The sequence below is a fragment of the Gavia stellata genome, chromosome 6 (genome assembly GCF_030936135.1).
Source record: "Gavia stellata isolate bGavSte3 chromosome 6, bGavSte3.hap2, whole genome shotgun sequence".
NCBI classification, from domain to species: Eukaryota; Metazoa; Chordata; class Aves; order Gaviiformes; family Gaviidae; genus Gavia; species Gavia stellata.
The window spans coordinates 3053031-3080566 of record NC_082599.1 but is presented as its reverse complement, the minus strand read 5'-3'; the positions used below and the strand labels follow the sequence as shown (position 1 = coordinate 3080566).

Below are 27536 nucleotides of genomic sequence, written 5' to 3'. Positions count from 1 at the left end.
AGAAAGCAAAGAAACTGGTGAATATCTGGCAGCTGGCACCTGGAGGTCGGTCTTCACCCTCTGCATCGTTTTCTTGGGCATGAGCTCTGTCACCAGCAGTCTCCTAGCTAGCTATGAGCGAGCTGCCCTGGGCTGCTGCCAGTCTTGCCTTTGGCCATAGACCTGACAGCCCCAGAGCTCACATGGAGCACTTAGGAAACGATAAAATAAAACCATTTGTTACGGGAAAGTGGTGACCATACAGAAGGGGAACCACCGAGAATCAATGTCAATAGCTTTACCCAAGCTATTTTTACAGCAATCACATTGTTAAGAGCAATCACATTGCAAAGAAATGGAAGTTTAAACTCTGAAGCTTTTTTCTTAGCTGACAATTAGTGTGGCAAACACTTTGGATCTGTTGGAAAGAGATGCTTGGGTGGGGAGAGACCTATTAGTTTCTTGCATTGCATTGCAATGATCTGCATTGGGCATTTTTGGGGGGACTATCAACCTCTCTCTTCCCTGGCATAGCCATGCATTTCAGTTTCCGCTCTTTCAGAGAGTACAAAGGAGAGAGCAAGCTTTGAAAGAGTGCGATGGAACTGGAGACTTGCTGCAAGAAGCAGCAGAGCGATCTGCAGGCAGGTATGCTATTAGAAACGACTGATGCATGGCTTGATTGCATATTTTTTCTGTACCTTGCAGACATCATCAGCAGAAAATGAGGTGGGATTTGAATTTGAATTGAATTTCATGAGTTAGGGTCCTTGGAAAAGGGAGGGGTGGCTCTCACAAAGCTGTAACTGGCCAGGCTAGAAAAAAGTCCTGGGGATTTCACCTACCCCAAGACAGCACCACATCTGCCAAACCACCCTGGGCAGGAATGTGCCCTTAAGGACCTCCACAGGCAGGTTGTTTCCAGGCTTTTACTGGATTCCCAGTTGAAAAATCTAAGTCTGGTAGCCAAGGTTTGAAAGACAAAGCAACCCACTCATCACAGCTGTCCTCAATGGGGACAGGATCCCAAAAGCAGGAGGGTGTGTTGGCATAGATGGAGAGTAGCAGAGATAAAATAGAGGGGACAAACAGGCGGGTGTGAGCTGTGTTTATTTTACACAGGTTAATTTTTTGTGCTGGGGAGGGATTTTGTGTGTTTCTTTGCTCTTCTATCTTGTTAGCTTTGCCTTTTCTCCCTTGAGTAAAATACTGTTTGTTGAACTAAATTATTTGCCTTTGTGAGTGGGGGAGTTTTAGCTCACTGGGCACCAGAGCATTGCTGTATGTCCTTAGGTTCCTGGGGTTGGAGGCCCAGGCTGGTGCTTTCTGAGTGACCCCTTCACACTTGAGCCCGGTCCGTGTTGCTGCCAGCCGGGCCGGCAGACGGGTCACACTAATGTTTAACTTCAGCCTGTGTCACTGCATTCGGAACCCGTTGTTGCCTCCCCTCTATATGAGCGGTTTATTCCCTCCCTTTCCCAGCAGTGCAAGTGGATGCACTGACCTCATCACTTCTCGGTCTCCCCTAGACCAAACAAGTCTTTTCCTCCATTGCCCTTCACAGATTTTTTTTCGAGACCTTTCCTTCTCAGTCGCTGTTGTGTGACCCTATCTAGAGGGGACGCGTCCTTCCTTGAAGCAGCAGAAAGCCTGAGACAGGTCAAGGCTTATTTTTGCTAGAAAGAACACGTGGTTTCCTGTGCTGGGATGAGGATAGGGTCCTGAAACAGGTCAAATCCAGGACTACAGGGTGACAGGGCTCTGTCTCATGGTCCCTGAGCAAAAGTAGGAGGGAGATTCATCTCTTTGTTACCCTTTGCCCACAGTGGGGTTGGCTATTTTGTCCAAGGGAGCAGGCTCATCTGGAGTAGCTGGGTTGTGGGAACTGTTCCACAAGCTCCTACAGAACCTCTGGCACAAGGTCAAGCAGAGGAGCTCATGTCTGAAACCAGGGCAAAAAGATCCATGTCAGCTCAAAACATCAGTGTTTATTATCTCAGTCTGCTTCCTTGCAGAGAAACTACGGATTGTCCCATTCCCCCATTTTTAGGATGCAACTTAAGCACATTTTGTCCCTGGAGACAGGGACTAACTTCTATTGCTGATTCTCTTCTCTAACCTGGCGGCCACGACCTCTTCCCATCATCCAGTGCAATGTTCACTGCTTAACAACAAAAAAATCTGGTGAGGCTGCGGTGTTGGCGTGCCTCTCCAGACGGGAAGGGGACCTTTACTTCAAAGGTTACCCATCCATGCCCTGGAAGGCTGGAAGTACTTCCCAAGTGACAAGTATCCGCCGGGGAGGAACAAACACTCCAAGTGTTTGTAGACCATTCTCCTGTTACCTCTTACCACCCTAGATGATGACATAAAGTCAAGGCCATTGTTCGTAAGTGGACTTCAAGTGTATTGACCATATTGAGTCACAAGCATTTCAAGATCGCCGTGGGGAGTCCTTTGTCTGGACTGTTAGCTGTTATTGTCTGAGATGTGTCTTTTTTCATCTAGTGGTAAATGCCAGGTTTTCTCAGCGCTGGGTTGCCTGGCTGCGTGCTTTAGCAGATAGGAAAATCATTGCATCCTACTCAGGGTGATGGGAGTGTATCAAGGGTAGTTATAAAGGACATCTCCCCAGCATATTGTGGTTGGTGTTTCCTCGCATCAACTCATTGACATCTGTCTTGGGAAGGGACAGATCATGCTTTGGAAGTGACCATCTCGAGAGAGTGGGGCTGGATGCTCAGTTTAGACTACATGTAGAATTAAACTCCTGTCAAATGAGGGGAGCTTGGGGTGAAATCACCATTGCCCTCAACCACTTAAATTGCGTATTTGTCGCTGTCACGTAGAGACAGAGATTTTTAGGTCAAGATGTAATTATGCAGTTTGATAACCTGAATACAGTAAATCAGAAAATTCGACCCAGTGACTCCTGCCTTGACCCTAGCAAGCTCTGACTTCTCATTTGGATGACTCCAGGTGCTTCAAAGACTCAAAGTAGTGGTGTATTCCCTGTATTAGAGATGTCCAAGCAAGAGGCACCTCCTAAATAACACCGGGAAATCAGGGACACTTGTAAGTAGAACCTGGCCACCTGCCACCGAGGTCCACAACATCTCTGCTGGGTGCAGGGGTGGGATGTGCAAGTTTGGGATCCAGAAGTCTGGAGTTGTATGATGTTCAAGCAACCAGAATAAGAGATACTACTGAGACTCTGAAATCCTGAATAGTGATGGTCCTCAACCTGATTCACTGCTTAAAAGAGTTTGGAGTGAGTTTTGCATATCAACTTGCAGTCATTTGTGTGATATCTGGTAGTCAGCCAATTTAACTGTGGGAAAATGGTCTGGGGTTGAAATATTCATTGTGTGTGCCTGTTCATACACACATTTTTGCATGTGCATGCACATAAGGTTGTGTGTATGTACACATATATGCATTTATGTGTGTTATTGCTCCCATTGTTTCCACCAATTTGAAGTCAGAGCCTCACAGCCTGGCATTTCGCCTCTCTCTTATTCTCCCAGTGTCAAATACTTTCCCTGCTCACAGCTGGGAAGTCGGCCTGTCACATGAACTGTAGGCAAGGAGCATTATCTGCGTGGGTTTACTTGTTGAACAATGTAAGTAGATGATTAACCATTAAAGCAACAGAGTTTGCTGACCCATTAACCAAATAGGAAGGCCCTCTGGTTTGCTAAACAATGGGTCCCATACAGCAAGCACCCCAACTTGTCCATCTTGTCAGTGCCGCTGCTGACAGACCTGGGCGGATATTGCGATGTAATGACTCGGTTCGGGCTCTCACGCAACCAATCGCGTGCCAGAGGCCGGTGCTCCCCATGTTTTCATCTGCACTGTGTTGACCTTGGAAATTAATCTTGCCCAAATCCATGCTTTGTATCAAACCCCAGGAGACTTAATAGCTGCCACTCATTTTTTACCCTCACTTTTGTATGCAATGTGTCTATGTGTTGCAGAAATGCTGTGTCTGAATTCAGTAGCCACTAAAGCACACAAATTTACTCATCTGGAGGTATTGGCCAAGCACCCATCAGTCCTTGCATGGGGCAGAATTAATCATTCCTTTCTAGTTTAGCATTACTAATTAATCCATGCGTTGAGTACCATCCTTGCCTTGTCAGTCAGATGCCTTCTCCATCAATCCATAACCCTCGTGGTTTTGCTCTGTGCATGTTCAGCTGTCCAGTACTTATTACTTGTCATTCTCCTTGATGGGTGCTACTGGAAATTCAGGAAACTGAATTTCCCACCTCTCTAATTTCAAAAAAGAAGAAAAACTGGTGATGTGATGATATGAAGGGGGAATCTCTTCCATCTGGATGTCATCAAAATCATGATGTGACACAAAGACCAGATACTGTGATGGGAAGATACCTTTTTTTTTTTCAGGCTAGTACATGGATGTAGACCGGGTGGATGTTCTGCAGGCTGTATAGTTAGTATATGGGATGTTCCTTGGTGTATCTCAGGGTTCCCAGGAATATTGAAACAGGAAGTTCTCCAAAGGCAGAGCTAAGTCTGGGATCCTTAAAGTTACCTGACAGTCACATTTCTAAAAGTATTTAGTATACTAAAGATGAAAACAGAATACTAAAGATCTGGTTTGGGACTTGGAAGAAGAAGAGTGAAAAAAAAAAATAATGAAAAACCAGCATTTGAACTGAAACTTTGAAACAAAACATCTATTTGAAAGAATTAAGGACAAACTTTTCCACATATTGAGCTTCATTTCCACTTCCCCCCATAAATTGCTTGAAAAATAAAAGAAAACTTTTATTTCCAACAGCTCCCCCTTCTTTTAGGTGAGGAATTTTGCCCAGCTCTGTTTCAACCTGATGTATGTGTGTACTTCAAAGACATGGACAGCAAGAGTTAAGTGCATCTTCAGCTGTGGATGATAAAGGGACATGTTGCAAGATATTTTAAATCCCTGGAGTGCTCAGTATCCCAGTGTCAGGGCTTGGGTTATTGTGCTTTCTCCTGTGCTCCTGTGCCTACTTGCCAATACTCTACCAAAGTTGCTCTGTAAGAGACTAAGCATATTTTGGCTCTCAAGCCCTGCCTTTCAGGGGTGTGGCTCTGGAGATGTTGTCTCAGTCGGTCTTGTGTGGCCTCCAGGTGCTGATCCGGGAGGAGCTGGGTCACTTCTGCCAGCCACATCTTGGTGTCTTGGATAACCTAGGTCCTCTAAAATGGCCCAAGATGCTTGTGTTAAGACAGCAGATTCCCACATATGGATTGTACTGATTATGTCTCCACTGACTAGGATGACAGTTTAGATGTTAAGGGGAGAAGAATTGCCCTTTAGGTCCCACTGCATATATTGCATAGATCTCCAATAGCTATAAAGAGAGCCTGATGTGAGGGTCTAGGTCAGATGGAGGTATCTAGACTGCAGACATCTACATCCAACCCAGTGAATCTCACTTAAGGATGGGATGGAAGGCAGATTAACGAAATATATCCAGCTGGTGGATTTTGGGCCGGATCTAGAGTGACCCAGTTGGTACATCTAGCATGAGATCCTGCCCTATCGACTGCACACAGATCACAGCTTACCAGTGTAGACGGACCCTGCTTTTCAGTGCTCTGCTTACCAACTGCCCACACTGCCCACATAGTAATGTCACATCACAAACATCAACCAGACAACTCAGCCTGGGACTCTTCCCAAGATTTGGACTCTGGGAAAGTTCAGCCCATCTGCAAGAGCCTTGTGGCCACACAAAGCTGGATGCTATGAGATAACAGGGCTTCAGGTTGTCCTTCAAACTGTATTAGGTGTTGAGCTTGCAATCTAAGACAGAAGGCGATGGGCTACAAGGAGGGAAGAAAACAGAAGGAAACAGCGAGGTTGCTTTGCTCAGCATGATGGTGTACTCGGAAGGGCTTACACTGGATCAAGCAGTATATGCTATCATCATCCTTTGTCATCATGATGGTGTCCCGCCCTCAGTGGTACCTGAATGCCTAAATATGAAGGCATCATACAGTTCAGCCCTGTAATTGCAACGACTATATTTGGACACCACCCCAGCTGCACCAGCTAGCTCAGTACTGATATTCAGATTTTCCCCAGCAGCGAGTTATCTATTGAGATCGGGCATTTTTATCCTGTCTGTTAGTTAGATGGAAATGAGTGGTAAAGGATTTCAGAGATGTAGTAGGCTGAGATAAGGTTTGCAAGAGCCTGAGCAGCAACTGGCACATTGCAAAATGATTATTTCATCACTCTGGCTGTGCAGGGAGGCATTAAACATTGAGCAAACAAGCAGAGAGCAGGACTGGCAGCGGACAGGTAGTGTAGCAAGAATGATCCTCTACTCTACACTCAGGCATTCTAGAAGACACTGGCCTCCTGCATCATACCTGCCAGCCCTGCATGGATGTCCAAGATGCCCCAGGCCAGCCTGCTGTCAACAGACACCTGCCTTCAATCTGTAATGATGGCTCAGGTGCTCAGCAGACACGGGACACCTTTGCTGGAGACCTCTGAATGGAAGGGGCTGGGTGCCACTGAGGGTTTCTGTGTTTTGCCGTATACCCACCCGAGAGCATCACGGCTGAGCAGCCCAATGCCTGCGATCCTGACTTCTGAGCTTGAGTTTTCTTTCAAAAGGCTCATTTTGCTCACAGGAGTGGGGACTCACTCATGGAAAGCTTCTTCCAACTCGGGGCTCACGAGCCAAAATCTGGCAGGCTAGTCACGCGCTAACACAGGTAAAAACACTCAGCTCCCAGACACTCTGGCTGAAGACCAGACAGATGACAGCCTTCAAGACAATGACATTTCAGTTACAGCAGTAAATCGTAAGCCCAACTTTAAAAGAAGGCTAAACACCGTGAAATAAAACCCTTTTATTAGCATGAAACATCCAAAAAGTGAAATAACATGACCGAAATCACCCTTCATCTAAAAATAAAAGCAAAGAGAGGGTTTTCAGCAGTGCTGGAAAACACCCGACACACGTTCAATGGGTGGGCTTGATATTGTGACTACAAAAATATTTTCGCTCAGTTTGTTTCTGGCTGTTTTGCAGCTGACGGGTTGCCAGATCTCTCGGCTGGATCCCTCCTGCTTCGGCATTCAATAAGTTGGGTTTGCTAGCTTACCTGTACGGCTTGAAGAGACAATGGCGCTGCCGGAGTTGGGAAATATCCCCCCCGACAGATGTCCTAGAAATATCCCACTGAGCCGCTGCAACTGTCAACAGTTTCAGAGAAACTGCCCGGAGCTGCTTGAAAAACAACCAACGTCGTCTTCTTGCTTCGGCATTTCAAACAGGGTGTAGCGGGACCGCGGAGCAGCAGTTTTCCCCTTTTGTTTAAATAAGTGTGGCTGCTCGCCGGATGGAGGAGCATGGGAGGACAGGTCCCTGGGGAGACGCCGGCCATCCAAGAGCTGGCGGTGAGTGGTTTTGGACAACGCTCTTCGCTCCTCTCCGCCAACGCACATGGCCCCAGACTAGGGGGAAGAGAGGTGGATCTCCTGAGGGACAGCCAAAGGGAGGCTGAACCCACAAAACAGGGGGTGGAAAGTGGTGACAGAAGTAAGTTCAGGTAGACTGGAAAGACCAAAGGATTTGTTTTTTGTTTTGTTTCCAGGCTTTTCAGCAAAAAATGAAATCGGAGAATGGCAAATGTCCTTTTGGCTCAGCTCGTAACAGTTCATTTGAGCTCAGTTGCTGGTTTTGTTTCCTTCTGAGGGTATTTCACTCCTCCCTTTACTGCCTTTCCTTTGCACTTAGGGATTTTTTTTTTAAAGACAGCATGTAATTTTCAAACAAAAAGGTCATATTTGGAAATATCCAAGGAAATCTGTTGGCATTTTGGACCTGTATTGAGAACTTTGCAGGGAAATGTTTCATTTTTTCCCCAGAAATTTTATTCCACCTTTTCTCCAGCCCACAGAATTTCAACATGAATTTATGAATGTCTTCTGTCCCTCCCAAATTGCCATTTCCAAAAAATTCACTATTCATAAAAAAAAAATAAAAACAGAGAAAAGACACTACCCAGACCTGCTCCTCATCCACTATTATGATGATTTCTTGTTCTTTGCCATGTTAAAAACTCATCCAACATCCTGTATCCCTTCTCAGTGAAGCCAGCGGAGGGAACTGGATCCAGGACGAGCATCCCCAGCCTCATCCAGCAACCCACGCCCTGCTCCTTCCCTCGCTTCCCATGACCACACATTGACATTCAGCACACGCCAGCCCATCTCAGCCACGTCTTGCCCTGTGTTGTTGCAACCCATGCGCATAAATGCAGTCCAAAAAAAGCAGATGTCATGACCTGTCCTTTACCAGCGAGGAGAGACCCAAAACGAAAGGTGGCAAGAAACTAGGACTCAATAAGAGGATTTTTTAAAATCCATTTCATCAGAGCAGTAATTAATTAGGGGAACTTCAAAAAAACCCATGATGGATGGCAACATCCACAGACCTCTGGGATGGCTAGAAACTATTACAAAACATCAACCAAAAATTAATTTGCAGGGATCTAAAGAGGTTTCTGTGTACCTCTTTCCAAGAGGACAGCAATGACCACAGCCAGGGACACAGAAGCAGGGGCCAGCTGGTCTCCAGAAATGAAGCCTCTCCCCCCCACTCTCTATTTTTTTTCTTTTTTCTCCTTTCCATTATCATATCTCTCCTTTTCCCTCTCAGGGACCGTGCATGTCCTTCAGTTAACTGGTTTAATATATTTTCAAGGTCAAAGACCCTTGACTTGGGCATAGCCCTGGTCATTGCCGTCAGTCCCTAAGATACAGAGGCAAGGTGGGTGACCTTAAAGATAGGGGAATAAGTTACCCCAGGGCATCTGTCACCCTGAGGGTGAGGTAAACAAGAGGTCCTACAGGAGCAGAGCTAATGAGGTCTCCTATAGATCTGCAGACTGCATACCGACATCTACCCTCACAGTAACCATTGCTTCACCTTCAGCTCCCCTAATGCCAACCTCCACACATGCACAACCTCGGTTTCCCAATTTCCCTCCTCCAGTCACTCCCCTACCACCTCCAGTATCTCCCCAGTCAGCCCGCGAGCAGCACGGCCGGGGGCTGCTTCAGGGCTGGCACCATGTTGGCGGCGTTAATCAGCTCAAAGGAGCTGCTGAGCTCACACAGGGACCTCTTCCTCCACCCTGCACCAATTCAGATCTCTTTCTTCTATCTGATTTTTCTAAGGAAGCAAACTGTCACCAAAAGCCCTCAAATAATGGCCCGTAAATCACTGTGTTTTACAGCCTGGGCTCGGGCAGAATGTGAAAAGAGTCCCTGCTTGCTTGGCACGATTCCTTCAGACCTAAAAAATACCTCCTGCAGCTCTCTCTAACAAAAACACATTCATTCCTAGCATGCCTGATTGTCATAAAGACAATAAGGACCTTATTTTGCACTGGGACTAATTGCATTAAAAATCACTCTGGCCCAGACTATAAAGTCCCGAATTCTCCGTGAAATCACCAGGAGAAAGGTGTCCATGTAAAGGACAACCTGTCTGGCTTTACTCAGAGGGGCTGTTTTGATAAGACTTAAGAAGAAAAACCTTTGCAAGAGCAAAGCACAACTCAGGAAAGATACGCAAGGGAGCAGAAGGCAAAATATTCATTTTTAGGTCATTTTTAAATAATTTTGCCAGCTCTTGGGAACATCAGTGAATAGACATGTCCTTTGCTGCCATAGAGAAATGACTGGACCTTAAGAGAAGCATTTACTGGGCTTTCCATGAGTGGGAAACATTTTACAATTTCAATTTTTTAACAATGGAGAACAATTAAAAAATAAAAAGTTTGAAAACATTTTGTTTCACACACACACATGTATAATATCAGCAGGCCCTGAGGTTTGGGGGACCCCTGACAGTGCTTTCCTGTGATTCAAACCCATCAAAGCCATTTGGGGGAGTCCCACTGAGTAACCCTCTGCTCTCCACCTCGCTGCAAGGCCCCATTTCTTGAAGGGCAGCACCCCTGCCTGCCCTTGGGCATGATTTGCTCACGGGTTCACCTCGTTGATGGATGCAGAGCTCTGCAAAGGCATCATTCTTCACCACCATAGGGACTTTGTAGTCCTGGCGTCCAGAACCGCCCCCCTAAATGGGAGACACGACTGCTGCTGGAGCCTGTTGAGCTTCTTTTGGTTGGACCGCCCTAATTTGGATCTGCAAGCCTATGCGGATGCCGGGTTATCACTGCCATTGCACATCCCTCCAAAGACCAAGAGCAAACATAACGGGGCATCAGCAGCTCCTGTGGGTCAAGGTTTGTACAGAGTGCCTTGGGATGTAGGAGTCCTTGCAAAGGATGCACAAGGGTAGACCAGCCGCAAGCATCTCCGCCTGCGTACGATGCTTGTATGCCTCTTGAGGAAAGTCTGTGCAGCCACCTTCAGCTCACTTGATACAAATAGGTGATGAACTTGGTCCTTCCTTCAGCTTAAGTTGCAAGCAATAGCCTCTTAAATTAGAGGGAAAGATGTGAGTTCTCCTAAAGATCACCCCTTGCTTTTCTTGCACGAGATACAATTCTTGGAGGGGCCTTAGGAAAGATGAAAAGTTTCCTCTCTCTTTTCTCTTGGTGGCATAACAGGAGAGCAGAATGCTAACTGATCACTCTTAATAAAAAATAAATAAAGGAACTGCTCCTGCCGTGGAGTGGGGCTGGACTAGATGACCTCCTGAGGCCCCTTGTAAACATATTTTATGAGATTGCCCGATTATACTGAGAGCTGGCAATGCTCAGGAAGGATCTGCGTGAGCCTGTTACCGTGGGCCAGGAGTAAGGTGCTTGCTAATGCTTAATAAGATTTAGCTGCTGTGTAACAGATGCCTATTGGGACTTGTTGGTTAAGTCTCTTTCAAAGTATTTTAATATGGGTCCTGTAATCAGTTAAGAGAGGGGATATCTGATGGGAGTGAGGTTTAGGGAAACCTATGGCTTGTTGAGATTTGGTGCGAGGGGCCCTGCTAGGGGTCAGTCCCATGGCAGCTTGGTGCCCTGGCCTGATTCTGATTCTGTTCCCGTCAGATTGCCTCATTTTGGGGTAGACTCACAGAGAAACAAGCAGAAGACTCAACACGTGTAGCCCAATGAGCTATGGCTCCGAGTCTGGCATGGTCCCCACAGATCTCAGGGGACAAATCTGGTGGCCCCCCACCTTCTGCAAGTGGGGGACACACAGCCTTACAGCACCCCCGTGTCCCTGCATCCAGCTCTGCCCTGGATGGAAAGGAGGTTGGGGGACTCCACAATGGAAAACTGCTTGCAGACCAGCATGACTTGACAGGCTCTCATTTGCTTTTTGCTTTCAGTAACTTAAATAATGAAGTAATAGACTGCAGCTGGCTTCAGTGCCTTTTCTTCACTTGGAAAGGTGGGGAGACACAGGGCAGGAGAGGGAATGGGGGTGATCAGGACCATGCTGCTCCTTACTTGCAGTGATTTGCACTATCCAGGGCCCTGGGGAAGCAGGGATGCTCTCAGCCTGGCTCTCAGCAGCCCGGCTGAAAGCAACAGGCATATTTTGACCACATCTCTACCCGCCAAAATCATTGACCCTGGCCAGAGGGCTGTGTGCTGGCAGGGTGGAGGGAAGGGATGGAGGTATAACACAACACCACCTTGCCTGAAGCTCAGAGCTGTCCCCGGGGTGACTCTAACTGCATTCAAGCCTGATGGAAAAGAAGCAAGAATCTGGCTTTGAGCCTGCGTGTGATCACTCGGAGAGAGGAAACACCCTGGAAGTCCATGTGACGGCAAAAAAAGGGTAACTGGAAATGAAGGCAGTGGCAGCAGGGGGGACTTGCACGGCGTGATCCCTGAGATGGTGGAATAAACGACGTCCCGTGGGCAGGCGGTGTTCCCGGGTCTTGTCTGTTATTTCAGACTGTATCCGGAGGGCAGATAAATGCCAGGCCCACTTCTAATTAAGGAAACTGAGGAAGGGAAATGTGAGTGGCTTGTCTCGGAGGCGATTTGTTGGGAGGAAATGCAGCTGAAGGCTTCTCAGCTATCCCAGGCACAGCCTCGGATACCCAGCCCAGACCGAGCCTGGTGAGGTCCCCACCTCTTGCTGCCTTGTTTGAGTTACTCCGACCTGGGAGCGAGTGCCAAGTATCTGGTGGGGAACCCATGCAGGACTGGCAGCGAGGGATGAACGAGATGACCTCATGGGTATTTTCCTTCCCTCTCGCACTCCTGTGACTCAACCGCCCCGCTGAGCTGGAGTTGCTGCCCTGGAGAGGCTGGGTTCATGCAGCAGGACCTCGATGAGCTGGTCAAAGTCCTGGCCTCTCTAAAGGGAGCTGCTTGGAGGGCAGACAGAGCCTGGCTCTGTGCTGCAGAGAAAAGCACCCAGAGCAAAGCCATAGGGAGGGAAGGGGAGCCCCGAGCAAAAGAGGCACCAGGTTTCCTGTGAAAACCGTAACAGGCGTGGTGGTGAGGGTTCCTCGGGGTGGGGAAGCCTCTGGAGCAATGCAGGCAGGCTGAGAGCCCTGGGAGCCACTCCAGAGCTGAGTCATGGGGAAGGAAAACTTGAAGTCACCCTCCAGATCCCCCTGTGGTCTAACGTGCCTGGGAAGAACCTGACGGGGCGGCCGCAACAGCCTTGTGCTGTCTGAGGATGTCCCATTGAGTATGATCGCTGGCTGTCACGGGTCGGTGTGACCCATGGGGCTGGGAGGCAGGGCTCGCCCCAGCAGCGGGTGCAGGATGCCGGGACCCTTTGCAGGATGACAGATCCTTTGCTGGGATCCTCGCAGGTCGCTCCTCCAGCTGCCTGGCACACAGGAGCACGTTACAGAAGCACAACGGTGGGTTTGGGCTAAGGGAGAGGTGCAGATTTTCTGCTGATGCCAAAGCAGAGGCAGGTCCAGTGACAACTGCTCTGGGGGTCCTTGCCCTGCATTAGCATTGAACCCTGGCACCTTCTTTTGATCCTAAAGTAGACGGTATGGTGCTGGCAGTGGCACCATTCCCTGGTGCTGTTATGGCCCTTTAAAATTGTCACTTGAAATGCCAAACTCCTTGGCTGCTTCACTCTGGCTACGGTGTGTCCCCTTCATCCTAGATATGAAACACCCTGCTGAAAAATGCCCACTTAAAAAGCCGAGCACACACCAGCATGTCCACGCTCCCCAGGACAGCGCAGCACTGCGCCTATGTGGCACTGCCCTCTGCTGTCGGTGGCTATGGGGACACCGGCCAAGGCCACCGCCGCTGAGTAGAAACACCCAGCTTTTGTGTCACCCTGGGGACTGCTGAAGGACCTGGAAAGCCACAAAGCTGCCCCAGCAGGATGCTGCGCCCAGCACTGGTGCATGGTTCCCCGGGCACAACAAGCAGCATCCATGGGCAGCAAAGCCCTGGAGGACTCAGCGCCCGCTCAGGCTTCCCCTTTCCCCCGGCTGAAAGCAGAAGTGGTGACTATTTTTGGTGCTGTCTCACTTCGGAAAGAGTCGCGCACACCCCAGAGCATCACCCCGGCTACGGCACCTTGCTCTGGGCAGAGGAAATGAGTAACAGCCAGGGTCGCGCTGCCCTTCCGTGACCTGGCCCCGGCTGCGTGCTCTGGACCTCTGCCTTGGGGCTGCCTGGCGTAACCGGAGTTTCCTTCCATGTGCTGGGCACACCAGCTTCTTGGGGATATGCATGAAGAATGACTCTTAAACTGTCTTTTCCAGCAGAGAAACACTCAGGCAAAGCCTCCCAATGATATATATATATAACCTTGCTTGTCCTCCCCTCCATCCGCAGTCCTTTATTGCCTTTTCTTAAGCTGGAAGAGCTCGGGTGGGAGGATAAGGACACCCAACATGACCCCAGAGCTGGTCCTCATCTCCCAAACTCTCCTTGAGGAAAGGCCTCTAGATGGGGCTTTAATGCAATATTGCTGCTGGCCTCTGCCGGGCTGCGATTGCCCGCAGAGCCCGGGGGCTGCTCACCTTCCAGCGCTCGCAGGGGCACACGGGGTGATGGCACGATGCTACTTCACCCCAACCATCGGGATAAGGGAACCGAGATATTCCCAGACTCTGGTGAATCACGTGGATTTGAGGAAGCCATTCGCTGGATTGGATTTGACACCCCCCCCAACACGTTTGAGCCCCCACCCCAAGGGGTGCTGAGGCTTGTGATGTGGCGCTGCAGTGGGAGCCCCCAAAGCCCATGCACAGGCGCGTGCATGTGGATGCGCGAAGCTTTGCATGGTGCTTTTCCACAAGTCTCTTTTGCAAAGGTTCGGTCAGGGACTGGGCTGGGGTGTTTTACATATTAAAAATTAAAGCAGCTCCCCCCCCCCCCCCCCCCGCTTTTATTCTGAAAATAAGCAGAGCCTAAATAGTTTGCACAGTGCTGGGAAGACTGGAAATGCTCGAGTGCATGGCCAGTGGTGAGAATAAATTCACTGAGCTCCCAGTGTGGCTCCAGGGGCTATTCCAGGACAAAAGGTTTATCCCCATTAACCCACGCCCTGAGTGATTCCTGAACCGGTTTGTTCTGTTGGGGTCAGAAATACAGACAAACCCCACCATGGTTATCCGAGGGTCTGCTGTCTCGTCCTGCACCCAGCTGTCACCTGCTGGGCACAGCTCTGCGGAGCTGAGCACCGTAAACCCCTGGGGACGGTGCCTTTTGAGATGAGAGTCCAGTGCCAAGTACCTGCGTGTCCTCCTGTCTCTGTCCACATGGGGACATGGGGTGCTTCAGCAGCGTGACACACACGCCCGCTCAGGAGGGAAACCTTTTTGTTCTTGGGTGGCAGCAGGTGCCGAAATTACCTGGAGGATGACGATGAGAGTGACGTCGACTGACCTGGAACAACGCACTGGCCCCAAGGGCTGACATTTAGGGCATTAACTACTTCCCAGCCAGGGTGCTCATCCTCCTGCCCATGCATTGTGGTCTCTGCGCTCCCCTCCACCGCACCAGCGATCGCTGGGGTGCATCGCTCTTGCACAGGGCTGGGAGTGTGTGCACAGGGGTGTGTGATGCTTGCGCCTTTCCACGTCCAGCCTTCGCACCACGGATCAGCTCTTGCATGCTGGATCAGCCCTTGCATGCTGGATCAGCCCTTGCCCCTCTTGCCTCCTCACGGCTGTCTAGCCTTTAAAAGACTGTCTGGCATGTCTAACCCTCGGACAACTGTCCAGCCCTTGCACAACTACCTAGTTCTTGCATGACGGACCATCACTACCTGCAGCCCTTGCATGCCTAGTCATTGCACGCCTGGCTTTTGCATGTCTGGTCCATGCACAGCTGATCAGCCCGTGCACATCTAACCCTCGCACACGCAGCACTGGCATGGCAATCCAGCCCTGCCACAGCTGGCCAGCCCTTGCACACCTGGCTCTTGCATGGCTGCCTGGTGCTAGCACGTCCAGGCCTTACACACCCAGCCCTTGCACAACAGTCTGGCCTTTGCACACCCACCCTCAGCCCAGTGGCCCATCCCTGGTGCATCCAGCCCTTGCACACGCCGCCCTTTCACAACTGCCCAGCCCTTGCCCAACTGCCCAGCTGTGGCACATCCAGCTCTTGCACATCTGGCCCTTGCATGACTGCCCATCCCTGGCACATCCAGCCCTTGCACACCCAACCCTCGCACAACTGCTCGACCCTTGCACAGCTGCCCATCCCTGGCACATCCAACCAGCCATTGCATGACTGCCCTGCCCTGGCACGTCCAGCCCTTGCGTGACTGCCCAGCCTTTGCACAGCTGTCCAGATGTGGCACATCTGGCCCTTGCACACCCATCCCTTGCACAACTGCCTGACCCTTGCACAGCTGCCCATCCCTGGCACATCCATCCAGCCATTGCATGACTGCCCTGCCCTGGCACGTCCAGCCCTTGCGTGACTGCCCAGCCTTTGCACAGCTGTCCAGATGTGGCACATCCCTCCTTGCACATCTGGCCCTTGCACACCCATCCCTTGCACAACTGCCCGACCCTTGCGCAGCTGCCCATCCCTGGCACATCCATCCAGCCATTGCATGACTGCCCTGCCCTGGCACGTCCAGCCCTTGCGTGACTGCCCAGCCTTTGCACAGCTGTCCAGATGTGGCACATCCCCCCTTGCACATCTGGCCCTTGCACACCCATCCCTTGCACAACTGCCCGACCCTTGCGCAGCTGCCCATCCCTGGCACATCCATCCAGCCATTGCATGACTGCCCTGCCCTGGCACGTCCAGCCCTTGCGTGACTGCCCAGCCTTTGCACAGCTGTCCAGATGTGGCACATCCACCCCTTGCACATCTGGCCCTTGCACAACTGCCCACCCCTGGCACGCCCAGCCCTTGCACACCCGGCCCTTGCCCGCCCGGCCGTGTCCCACCCATCCCCTGCACACCCAGCCCCGGGACACCCAGGCCGGGGACACCCATCCCCTGCACACCCCTCCCCGTCCCGTCCCGCCCCGCCCCGCCGCGCCGCTCCCCCCCGCCGGCCCCGCCAGCGCCCGCCTCCCGGGGGCGTGTCCCCACCGCCTCCCGCCCCGCCCCTCCGCCGCAGCCCCGCCCCTCCGCGCCGGCCCCGCCCCGGCCCCGCCCCGCCGCCGGCCGGGCGCTCGCCGCCGGCCGCGCTATAAGAAGCGGCGCGGGCGGCGGGGCCGCAGCGGGCGCGGCGGGGGAACGAGATGAGCAGCGCCGGCGCCGCTGCAAGATGCTGGATGGACACGTCCTGCTGGGATGGCTCTCCTCCTGCGCGCTCCTAGGGCTGCTCGCCTGCGCCCCGCGGCCCTCCGCCGCCTACTTCGGGTAGGTGCCCAGCGCGGGCGCGCCCGCAGCCCCGCTCCTCCTTTTTAACTTTTTTTTTGGGGGGCAAAAAGGGCGTTTTGCACCTCGTCCGTCCCGCCCGAGGTGGGGATGCTGCTGTGCGCTTGCCGGCAGCCTCCTTCCCTCGGTGCGTGCGGGCATCCCCTCCGCCGGCGCTGACAGCCGCCCCGGGAGAGGGGTACGGGGAGGGACAGCCCCGTCCCCGCCTCTCTCCCCCGTCCCGCCGCTCGGAACCGGGCCACCCTACTCCCCTCGCCGTGCTGCCTGCCGGGCTGGCCGGGAGCTGCAGGTTGCTGCCTGCCGGGGGCTGCCGCGCTTTTCCCAGGGGCCGCGGGCAGAAACTCCGCGGGCGCGGGAGCCGCTCGTGCTGCCCGACCCCGGCGGGGTGGGAGGCGGTGGTCCGCAGGGAGGGGACCCGTAGCGGGGTGGCCGGGGACCTCGGCTCCAGGTGCGTGCTGTAACCTCCACCAGGAGGGGACAGCCCCGAAAAACCTCTTTTTCCCCTAATTTAAGCGCATGCTTCAGCACCAGGTGCTGGCAGGCGGGTCCCGGCATCACCCCGGCGGCCTTGCTATTTTTTTTTGGGGGGTGCATGCTGCTGTCACCAGCCTGGGACGGTGCAAAGCTTATTTCCGACAGAGGTGAAGGTCCCCTCCGGGCTGAGCGCGGAGAGGTGCGGAGCGGGGCGCAACTGCCGCATCCCGCCGCTCTCACCTGTGCGCGGTGCAGGGGCGCGGCCGGCAGGGGGCGCTACCGGCCCGGTCCGCGCCCGCTCCGCGCCGCGCAGGTGAGTCCCGCTCCCTCCCATCGCCCCCCGACCCCCTTAATCCCCCTTCCTTGGGCGGGGGGCTGAGCTGGAGGAGCCAAATAAACGCGCTCACCCCCTCTCTTTAAAACCCTCCGCAGCCGCGTCGGGAGGTCTGCTGGCTTGCCCTCTGCCCGGCCCCCCCTTTGCTTTTTGGGGTGTCAGTGGAGCTGCTGCTTCTCTTCGTTTTAGGACAAGTCTTAAAAAAACTGGCTCGGTATGCCGGGGGGGTGGGATGCGAGCACCTGATTGAGAGGTTTCGGTATAAGTTTACTCAAGAGCGATGGTTCTTGCTGCTTTTTGGGATGTTGTGTTGTGACCGCTGGTAGGAGCCACTGGACCAGCCCTGGAGAATGTTTTAGCAGACCTGAGGTTTTCCCCCCCCTCTTTCCAGTAAAACAAATCCTGGTGTTGAGGCTTGTCCATTGCTTGTGGTCTGGCAAAGTTTTCCAAACAGTGCTACTTACCTCTTCTGTTTCCAACTCAAGAACCATTTAACTTCCTGCTGCTGGGGCTGGTTTTGTGAGGAAACAGCCTGTCCTGTGTGTGTAGGGTTTTAGGAAAAGCCGCCTTCTCCCCCAGCAGTGCACAGAGGGCTGTACCGAGTCCGTTAGCTCACGTGTCTGCCCAAGACCACCGGCACTGCGCAGTTGTACTGTGCCTCAGGGACTGTCAGGGCTTGTAAGGAGTTTGGCTGTAACACTCCTGTTAATCCGTGCGGTGCTGGTATCTGCTGTAGTGCAGCAGGTAACTCATTCCAGTCGCTTGCTTCTGGGATTTCTCTTCTGGCCTCGTGTGGCTGGTGTAGACCTTAACTTCGGAGTGCACATGTTGAGCCGAGGGAAGTGTGCTGCTAGGTCTGTCCTGACCACTTTGGGTTATTCCCTCTGCCTCGGTACGGCTGCTGTTTCTGATTTGAGACTCCCTCTCTGGCAATAAGGAGGGGAGAGGAGACTCTGCCAGATGTGCACCCAGCCAGATGTGCACTCCAAGCGCTCCGGGGCTGCAGTGGTGTGCAGTGAAGCTGGCTTATGCAAAGCATCCTGCTCTCTGGTTAGAGCCACAGGGAAGGAGCAGCATCTGCTGCTAATCTCCTCTTTGTTCTTCCAAGAGGCCTAAAGCAGAGATTGCACTTGCTGAGCTGCTGGAGACACGGGGGAATAGTCAGTGCTGAGGTCCAGGGTCCCTGCTAATCCCCTGCAATACGTGATCTAACAAGTGTGTGTGGAAGAGCTGAGCCTTCCTTGCTGCGGGCTTCTGTATATTGATAAGGAAAGAAATTTTACCCGGTAAAAGCTGTATGTTCCTGCAGAGCTTGTGGTGCCTCTGCAAGCGCCCCATCAACGCTGGTATTAGCCCTTCTTGTTGTGCCTAGAAAGGTAGCCTCCACATGCATGGAGGGACTGATCCAGGTGAGGAAGCACATCTCTTTATTATAATATAAATCTTTCCTAAAGGCTTGATGCACCACCCTTTGCTCAGGAGCTGAGCTGAAATGCTCAAGCAGGCTTAGTTAATGCAACACCCTTTCTAGGCAGGGGAAGGGACCCTCCATCCCTGTCCAAGGCATCATCAAAGTCACCATGACACCTTTTGGTGGCCTGCTAGACCCTCTGCTCTGGGTGCTAACCTCCCCGTTGGAGGAGGTGATGGGGAGCGGGGCACAGCAGGCGGCTGTGTTAAACAGATGTCACGGTGTAGCTGCAGCTTAGCTGCTCCGTTCCATGGTCTGGTGGGGGATAGGGACAGCTGTGGGTGATCCCTTCCCCCCCCATCCCCAATGTCTTATTTCAGGGAAAGAATTCAGTGTCTCCAAGTGTGGCCTGGCGGGGAATTAGTGCATGGGGACAGGAATCGGGCATGGTTACATGATAACGAGATTGTGTCAGCATGTAGTTATGTCTGTGTCTGCCCCACAGGGGCAGCTAGTGAGTGGGAGGGGATGCTGGGGTGGGAAGGCCATGGCTGGAGGCTGTTGCGTCTCTGTACGTCTGGCTCTGGTGTCTTAGAGGGATGCACAAGCAGCCAAAAATGATAAATGCCCTCTGGAAGTAGAGCTTGGTGTATGTGAGATAAACCATTGGTGTAGATGGGGTCTTTGCTGTCTTGCTCCATCCCCAAGCTGCCTGGATAGGATATGTGCTGAAGGTTCACTGTCCTGGGGTGAAGGGAGGGACAGGCTTGTCCCCTGCCTTGGGTTATGCTGGCAGCCTTAGTGCTGCTCCCTGGGTGTTGCTGACCTCCCCTCTACAGGAAAGGCAGATGCCGGCTTGACCTGGAGCTGGTACCCAGCAAAGGCAGGACCTGAAGCGATGCTTCTGCATAGCAGTGAGCAGAGCTGAGTCCCTGTAGGTGCCTACTCAGGAGGGGTCTGTTAGCACTAATTCCTGGGAAGCAGCTAAAAGAGGCTGGCTTCAGGGATGTGGTGATGCTACAGCTCCTGAGCCTTGTCTGATATGAGACTTCTTGATGCTAGAGAGGAGAGAGCATGCCTGCAAAACTGAGCTTGTGGTAGGTTTAGAGTCGCCCATTAGGGTGCCTGATGAAGGGTGCGTTTTAGGGTAGGAGTATGTATGGGAGACTTACTAATTCTATACCAGAGGGGAAAGCATTGCCTTGAAATAAGCATCAGCTGAGACTGGCTTGTAGAGATGCACTGGCTGTTCTAAAAGTTAGCCTGCTCTTATGTTCAGCCATCTCCTCTGCAGCTGGGCTGTCTGAAAACTAATTTGCACCATATTACAACTGGCTGATGGGGGGGAGGGGGGGCTGTAGCTTGGAGCAGCCCCAGACTGCTGGGATACCTGAGAAAGCATTGCATTTCACTTCTTCCCCTCTTCCCTTTTCTTGTGCCTGACAAGCTTTGGGTGTGGGTACCTACCCCTCCCTCAAACGGGGCTAGGGGGTGGTGGAAATGCCATGGTGGCATCTGGGAATTGTGTTGGGTCTTGTACTACCGGGCTTTGGAAGTGGCAGATGACAAGATTAGCCATGCTGGGGTGACGGGCAGGCCGATTAACTTCACTCCTGCTATGCCTCGGTGCTAGCGGGAAGGCAAACCAGCCTGCAGGCAGCTCAGGAAAGCAGCAAGCTCCTGGTCTGTGGCTTTGAGGTTGCAACCTGTCCAGGCCATAAATCAAAACCCCTCTATTTCTTTCTGGGTGTTCTGATTTATAGTCTGACTCAGTTTTGCTGCATCCCTTCCTTTTTTCTTGCTCGAAAAGTGTTGGTTTCTGCAGCTTGGAGTTTGCTCTGCTTTCCTCCAGCAGCAAAAGGAGCTGAGCAGCTTTGCCCCCTCTGCAAACACTTGTCAGGACAGTAGTAATGTTACAAGTGGCTCATGCTTACATAGTGTTTATATTGACAGATTGCAATGTTCTTCATAAATGTAACTGATCTGTACACTGCACGCAGGCAACAGGAACCCTTAAATGCTTGTGTGGGGGAGAGGGAGGGAGGGGAAGCATAGCTTGCCCTAATTTACCAACACATTGCTAGCGAAGGCAGGTTCCTTACTGCACGGTGGGGTTTTTTGGGTGTGGGAAGTGCAATATATTTTTATTCCCATTGGCAGGTGCAGAATAGGTACCCCACTAAGCTTTAGGTGCTGCTGGGGTAGAAATATTACATGCCCTGCGATTCAGGGTGTGATTCTGCTAAAATTACTTAAAAAAAGATCTGAATACTGGACTTGAAGGGGTATTCAGGGGTTGTGACCACCCCGATGGGCTGGGTTCTTAAGGGGGCTGAGAGTTAGCATGAGTTTCTGAACTCTGTCGCTGCAAGTGTGTGGCATCAGCTTGAATGTCATCTCCAATAAAAGCAAGCTCACTGGTGCTGGCAGGCTTTGCTGCCTGTTTTTTCCAGCCTGCGGGATATGCTAGGTGCTAACATGGCTGTTGCATATCAAGGATTTCTGTACCTGTCACTTGATGGTAGTGTGGGGCCACACGCTCGCGTTTGCAGCTTCGGCCGAAGGCGTGTGAACTTCTCGGGAAGCTGTTGCGTAGCCAGGCCACAGCGTGTTGGCTTGCCAGACGCGCCGGTCGTCTCTGGCGTGTGTGAGATGGAGCAGCTGGTTCTCAGCACAACCCAAAAAAACAAAACCTGGACTCGGGTGGCGAGGGAGGAATGCGGCACGCAGGCAAACACAGCTGGAGCGTAAGGAGGCAGCTCCTGGGGCTGGGAGGGTGGCTTTGCCATCCCACCCTGTGGTGTTCTGCTTTTTCTAGATGGTGATGCTCGTTTTTAAGGTGCTGGATTTCTGGTTTTCCTTGGAATAGGAAGGGTGTGCCTGGCTGGTTTGTTTTCCCCCCCCTGCTCCTTTTGAGCTGGGTGAATTGTCACGTAGAGACTGATTTGTCTGAGTCCTGACTGGCTTCTCTCCCAAAGTTGGCCTCTCTGGGTCAATTGAAAGCAGTGTTTAACCTCCATTCCTTTGCGAAGGGGAACCCCATGCCCAGAAGCAGCATTTGCTTTGTAGATGCTTGAAGGTGGCAACTGGATTTGAAGTGCCTTAAGGGTGGTCACAAACCCAAAGCATTTGGAAGAATAACTGTGCATTCAGCTAAGGTCTGCCAGACCTGCATCTTCAGCCCTGGAGACCAGGATCTGTCCCAAATCAGGCTGGGGGGTAACTGAAAGCTCCTTCCACCTGCAGAGTGCTTGGTGACGGAGCAAAACTTTGTGAAGACAGGGATTAGTAGGTCTTAAGACTCATGTACTGGATTGACCATGGTGCTTGAGACTTGGGAACCACTACCTTGTGCCTCAGTTTCCCTTACTTGGAAAGACATTGGGGCCATTTCTCTCTGAACTCAACTTATTAATGGTGAATGTTGTATGCAGCCCCTGTGTCCAAATACTGCCTGCCTGTTTTTTTTTTTGGCAGGGGTCACCAGTGCTACAGATGACTCCCTAGGGAGAGAAGATGACTTGTTAGGAGAGTATTAGGTGTATACTTGGCAAAGCAGGAGGCCAGTGACTTTCTTTAGCGTGACTGGTGATGCAGAACTAGAGACCAGGAGTCTATAGGACTCTGGTCTCCTGGTGAAAAGCCTGGTCAATGATTAACTTGCTTTCTGGAAGCTGCGAACAACAATAAAAGGGAGTCCAGCCCCACAACCCCAACACAAAAAGCCCATGAGTGTTTAATAATTAAAGGCCTTGTTCTTTATCGCAGGTTAATGAGAATCGCCTTAAGGCTTATTCAGTGGTAGGTAATTGAATTAGGTTGTGGGATTGGGAAGGGGGAGAGTTAAGTAGAAGGCCTGGAAGACTGCCTAGAGAAGCCAATGTGATGCTCCTTAGTTTGAATCTTTCTGACTGGATGGGTTTTTGCTGGTCTTTGCTGCTTTCTTCATTTTTCTGCCTGTTTAATCCCCTGTGCTTGCAGACTTGGTGCAAGTGCCTCCTGGAGGAGGTGTTCCTGCCCCAGGGATGCTCCATTCCCTTCATTTAGGGAGATGCTGACAGTGTTTTTTTCCTGGTGCTTTCCTCAGTGAAATGTTGATATTTAAAGGCTCCTTGAGATATTTTTTTTGGTGGAAGAGTCAAGCCAGAAGACACTGAACTAAGCTATCTGTATTCATGGAGGAGTCAGAGTAGCCAGAGGAGGTACTGAACCAGTGAGCATCACCACTGTTTCCACTGCATGAGGTGGTTTCTGGTGCAGAGCTGATGAGTTGCACAGGGGTGGTGGGACCTAGAAAGCTCATCTCAGAACGGCTGAAGGCTAGACTTGCCTGCCTTGCCTCCCTCTTACATTCCTGTGCATAGCCCCTTTCTAAGATGCACTTAGGTTGGCAGGGGTTTTTGAAGCTTTTCTTTGGAGGCTGTTGAGGAGATGCTACATTGAATATCCCCGTTGGGGAGAACATTGTCTCAGGCCACCAGGGTGTAAGGACTTCTGCTGCCAGAAGCACCATATAGATCCTCTGCTCCAGTTACATGCCTACCTATGCAGCTACAGCTACCTCCTGGAGAAAGCACTCTTGGGTGGGACAGCACTTGCTTAGCTCATACTAAAAGCCTATGTTAGACACAAACTTCTTCACTCCAAGTTCCCTGACTGTCCAGGTAGCAACCTGCCAGCTTCCCAGTGCTTCCCTGAGGGTGTGTGTTGAAGCAATCCAAGAAGTCTCATGTACCTGGTTTTCCAGCCTGCAAACACGCTGAACCTCTGGCTTCCCTCCATAACGAAGCAGCCTTTCTTTCTGCAGCCAAGAAAGCTCTCTAGTGGCTTGTAGCATGTTAATGCAATTGGTTTCTCAGTCTGAGCAGCCCTCAAGCAGAGGGCCTGTTGCTTGTGCTGTTAAATGCTGATGGGGGGCTACCGCTCCTCCTGCAGAATGTGGGTGCAGGGGGACTGGTGCTGCAGGTCCTGGACCAGCACAAGGTCTAGCTGCAGGTGGGATATGTTTTTATCTGACTTACTGGACCCAGAGCGAGGGAGCCAGCTCTGGTCAAGTTGAGTAGGAGCTAGAAATCATTACGATGCTGGGTGGAAAGGGTGTTTAGAAGCTGTTTTTTTGATGTCTCCTTGCAAATTTTTCCTCTTCTGTTTTTAACTGTGCTTTTTAAGGTTCCCTCGGATCATGGCTGTAAGTGCTAATGAGTCTTATCTCTTGAGATACTGTCATAAAATACACTTATGAAGTTTATCAGCTCAGTAAGCTTTACATTTTATTGTAATGTGTGTTTGCACTGTGCTAAGTGGAACAGGGAGTATTTTGACTACATGGATAAACATAGCAGTTACAGGATTTGCTCTAGCTGATAGAAAAATCTATTCTGACTTTTCCCCTTAGCTGTTGCAGAGAACTCTATTTCAAATGGATCAAGCAGCTCCTGCCTGTGCTATGTGGTCTTCCAGTCTGCTTGTGACCTTAAATCATTCTTCTATAAGGTGTGGGGAGTATTTTGTTAATTCAGTTGCTGAAGGATTTCTTTTGGGGGAAGGGGAAATGACAGGTTAAAAAAACTTGAACTCTTCCTTTGGAAAGAACACAGAGCAAAACAGCTCTTCTATACATCCACTGTAGAACATGCAAACTCAACAGTATCTGACATTAATGCTGAGTCTGTGCTGGCTTGGAAGGTAGCATGGAGTGTTGATGGGATGTCATGCTGTATGGGAGTTGGCATGAATTTTATGAGCGGATTCATTTGGCCTAGCTCATTAAAACAGTATTAATTGGATAGCCAGATGCTTATGCAGTTTGGGGGGAAAAACCACTTGCTCTGACTTCGGCATTTGCCGTGTGCTGGAGGGACAAGTTTCACAATGTAGTAAAAGTTTTCTTTCTTGGAAAACCTGTTCTGAGTCTTCCAGGGGCTGAAGTAGCATAACTGGCCATTTACTGTGCATAGTAGGAGGTCGCTGCTTTTGCTGTGGAGCAACATGTGATTTCCCCTAGATGTGAATGAAGCACTGAGATGCCCAGAGGAATGTCTGAGCTTTGCTTAAAAACCTGTCAACTGGCCCTGTCTGGCTAAGGCAGTCCTGGGAGGAATGGGCAGAAGTTTAGCCAGAACCTTGATCTGCTGTTGAGTACCTGAAACCAAATTGTAGAGCAGCCTCCTAAAGCAAGTAGGGTCAAGCAACTGCTCCTTTCAAGACCAAGTCCTTTTGGAAGAGGTCAGCTGATGAGCAACAGAATTGGCTTCCATCTGCTCTTTATCTGCTTCAGTTTTTTACTCCATTGTTAGTCCAGCAAAATCAACGGTTTGCTTTGAGATACACAAGGGTGTGTCTTGAGCGTGGCCCCTGGGCGATGCCTTCATGTGTAACATACAGGTAGGTGAGACAGGCTGCCAAGATGAATGACTTTGATGCACAGAGCCTGTGCCTTAATGCTGGGTTTCCTGCTTCTGTATCTTAAGCATCTCTTAACTACTTCCCAAAGGGAGCCGGTCATGACTCTGCTCCAAAAGCAGCAGCACTGCCAGGTGAGCACCTACTGAGGTAGGCTCACCCATGTCTTCAGGGATACCTATTCTAACTTCCAGTCAGAGCGAGTTACTACCCTTTAAATTCCACCTCCACAAAGTGCCTTATTTATGTTCCCTGCTGTCATCAATCAGCTGTATGTGACAGCTTCCCCAGCTCTGCATGTGGGAGTGTGCTGTGTGTTGCTACAGCGTGCGCAGGAGTGCGCTGGTGCTAGCTGACCCCTCCGTAGGCTTGGCCGGGGGGGCCTTTGGTGGGGGGGCTGCAGGATCACCGAGCGCTCATGTTACAGAAGAGTGCCCATCTGCTGAGCTCTGGCATGCACAGCCTGGCAGGTTGCTCTCATGACTTGTTTGCCATGATCTTTGTAGACTTCCCCACCTGATTGCTTAAAAGAAACTGCCCGGAGGCATTGCTGTGCCCTAGTCATGATCTGCCCAGTGTAGGTCTTGCTGTGTGAACCCCTGCTGAGTTGGGTGCATTGACTGGCCTTCACTATTATGGTGAGCTCAGACCTTTAAATATCCTCATTGTAATGTCTTGTCTGTGGGTTGATTATTTTTTTTTAAAGATTGGTGATCTCGTGCTTGGTATTGCAACAAAACAAAGCCAGGCAGCCCTGGGGGGCTAAACTGCACTTCTGTTAAAGATCGCGACTGAAGATTGTAGGTGAAGCTGGTTTTGCATGTTGCAGAGGATCTCTTGTGGGGCTTTCCAGCTCCATCTTCTAGGAGTACAGTTAGCAACACCTTGTCCTCAGAAGTGGCCAAGGTGAAGTGTTCAAACTCCTGGCTGTTGAGATATGGCTATGCCTGAAGCTGAGCTTAGAGGGGCTGCAGTTTACCCTGGTGACCAATACAATGCCTCACTTTGAGTGCTAAGACCTCTGGTAGCTGCCTGTGGGTAGGGTGTAGTTTTTGGTGGGGATCTACCCTGCTTGGCCTTAACACCAAAGCCCCTCACTCTGTCTGCAGGAAGAGGTGTCCTGCCTGCAGGAGGTCTGCCAGATCCTTTCCCAGATTGCTTGCTTCCCCCAAATCTTGCTTTGACTTCAGTGTCTTCTTGATTCCCATGGAAAACCAGTCAGTCTTGTCTCCTATGGGTGCAGAGCCTTTTCTAAGGCAGAGCCTTTCAGCATTGTGGAGTGTAGGTGAGGGCACATCAGACAAAGCGTTGCAAAATACTCAGGCAAGCAAAGAAAACATGCTTCCACTTGAATTTAGCCTAGGAAGGTCAACTGTGTATTTTGGTGTTTCTCAGCTTTACATCCTACTCTAGCCTCAAGCCCAAGTATCCCAACCCACCCAGGTCTGAGGAGGCCTGGATACCTCCTTCAGAAGTCTCAAAGGAGACTTCTAGTGTCCCTTCTCGGGTGCGGGAGCATCTGTACCCCGCTGACCTGGGGCATGTCACAGCACAACATGCCTCTGCTTCTTGCAGTGGCACTGCTTGTAGAACTGAGCTTCTCCATTGTATGGAACCAGCTTTGGTCTTGCTCAGGTGAGAGTCACGATGTGAATGAATGAGCTATGACATGTGCTATGACATCAGAGTGTCTGGGAGCTAAGTTCAGCTCAGGGGGGGATATTCACCTGGGAGCCAGGGCAGCTGGTGGGACTGGGTACCTGGGAAACAGCTGAGTGTGATTGCCCTTAGGATGAGGATCCAACCTGGGCCAGACTTTCTGGGCTGGCTGCATTGGTGTTGGCTACAGGGACCTCTCCCAGAGCAATCAATGACTTCAGCGGGGCTTGCCCGGCTCCGTGACAGAGTTCAGCTTGCTGCTCTGCTGCAAGCCCTGCTGTGCTACAGCTCTCCAGGGCTGCCCATCTCCTCTGACAAGAAACCTTATCCTGGAGCCCAAACCCCTCTGGGGACAGTTCATCAGAACTGATACTTTAAGCAAAACAAGTCAGTTCTTTTAAATAATCTTGACAAAATTCTTTTCTAGCCCTAATCCTCTTCCAGTGTAAGGTGAGATCTTGAAATACCTGGCAA

At 51.2% G+C, this 27536-nt stretch overlaps 1 protein-coding gene across 1 annotated transcript in view; it reads left to right on the top strand.

Moving 5' to 3' along the window:
- The first annotated feature begins 16669 nt into the window (after positions 1 to 16669).
- Positions 16670 to 27536, top strand: part of WNT9A (Wnt family member 9A) — a 54919-nt gene continuing 44052 nt past the window's right edge. Inside the window, exon 1 of the mRNA XM_059819029.1 lies at positions 16670 to 16764. Coding sequence (XP_059675012.1) covers positions 16670 to 16764 — 95 coding nt within the window. The remainder of the gene's footprint in view (positions 16765 to 27536) is intronic.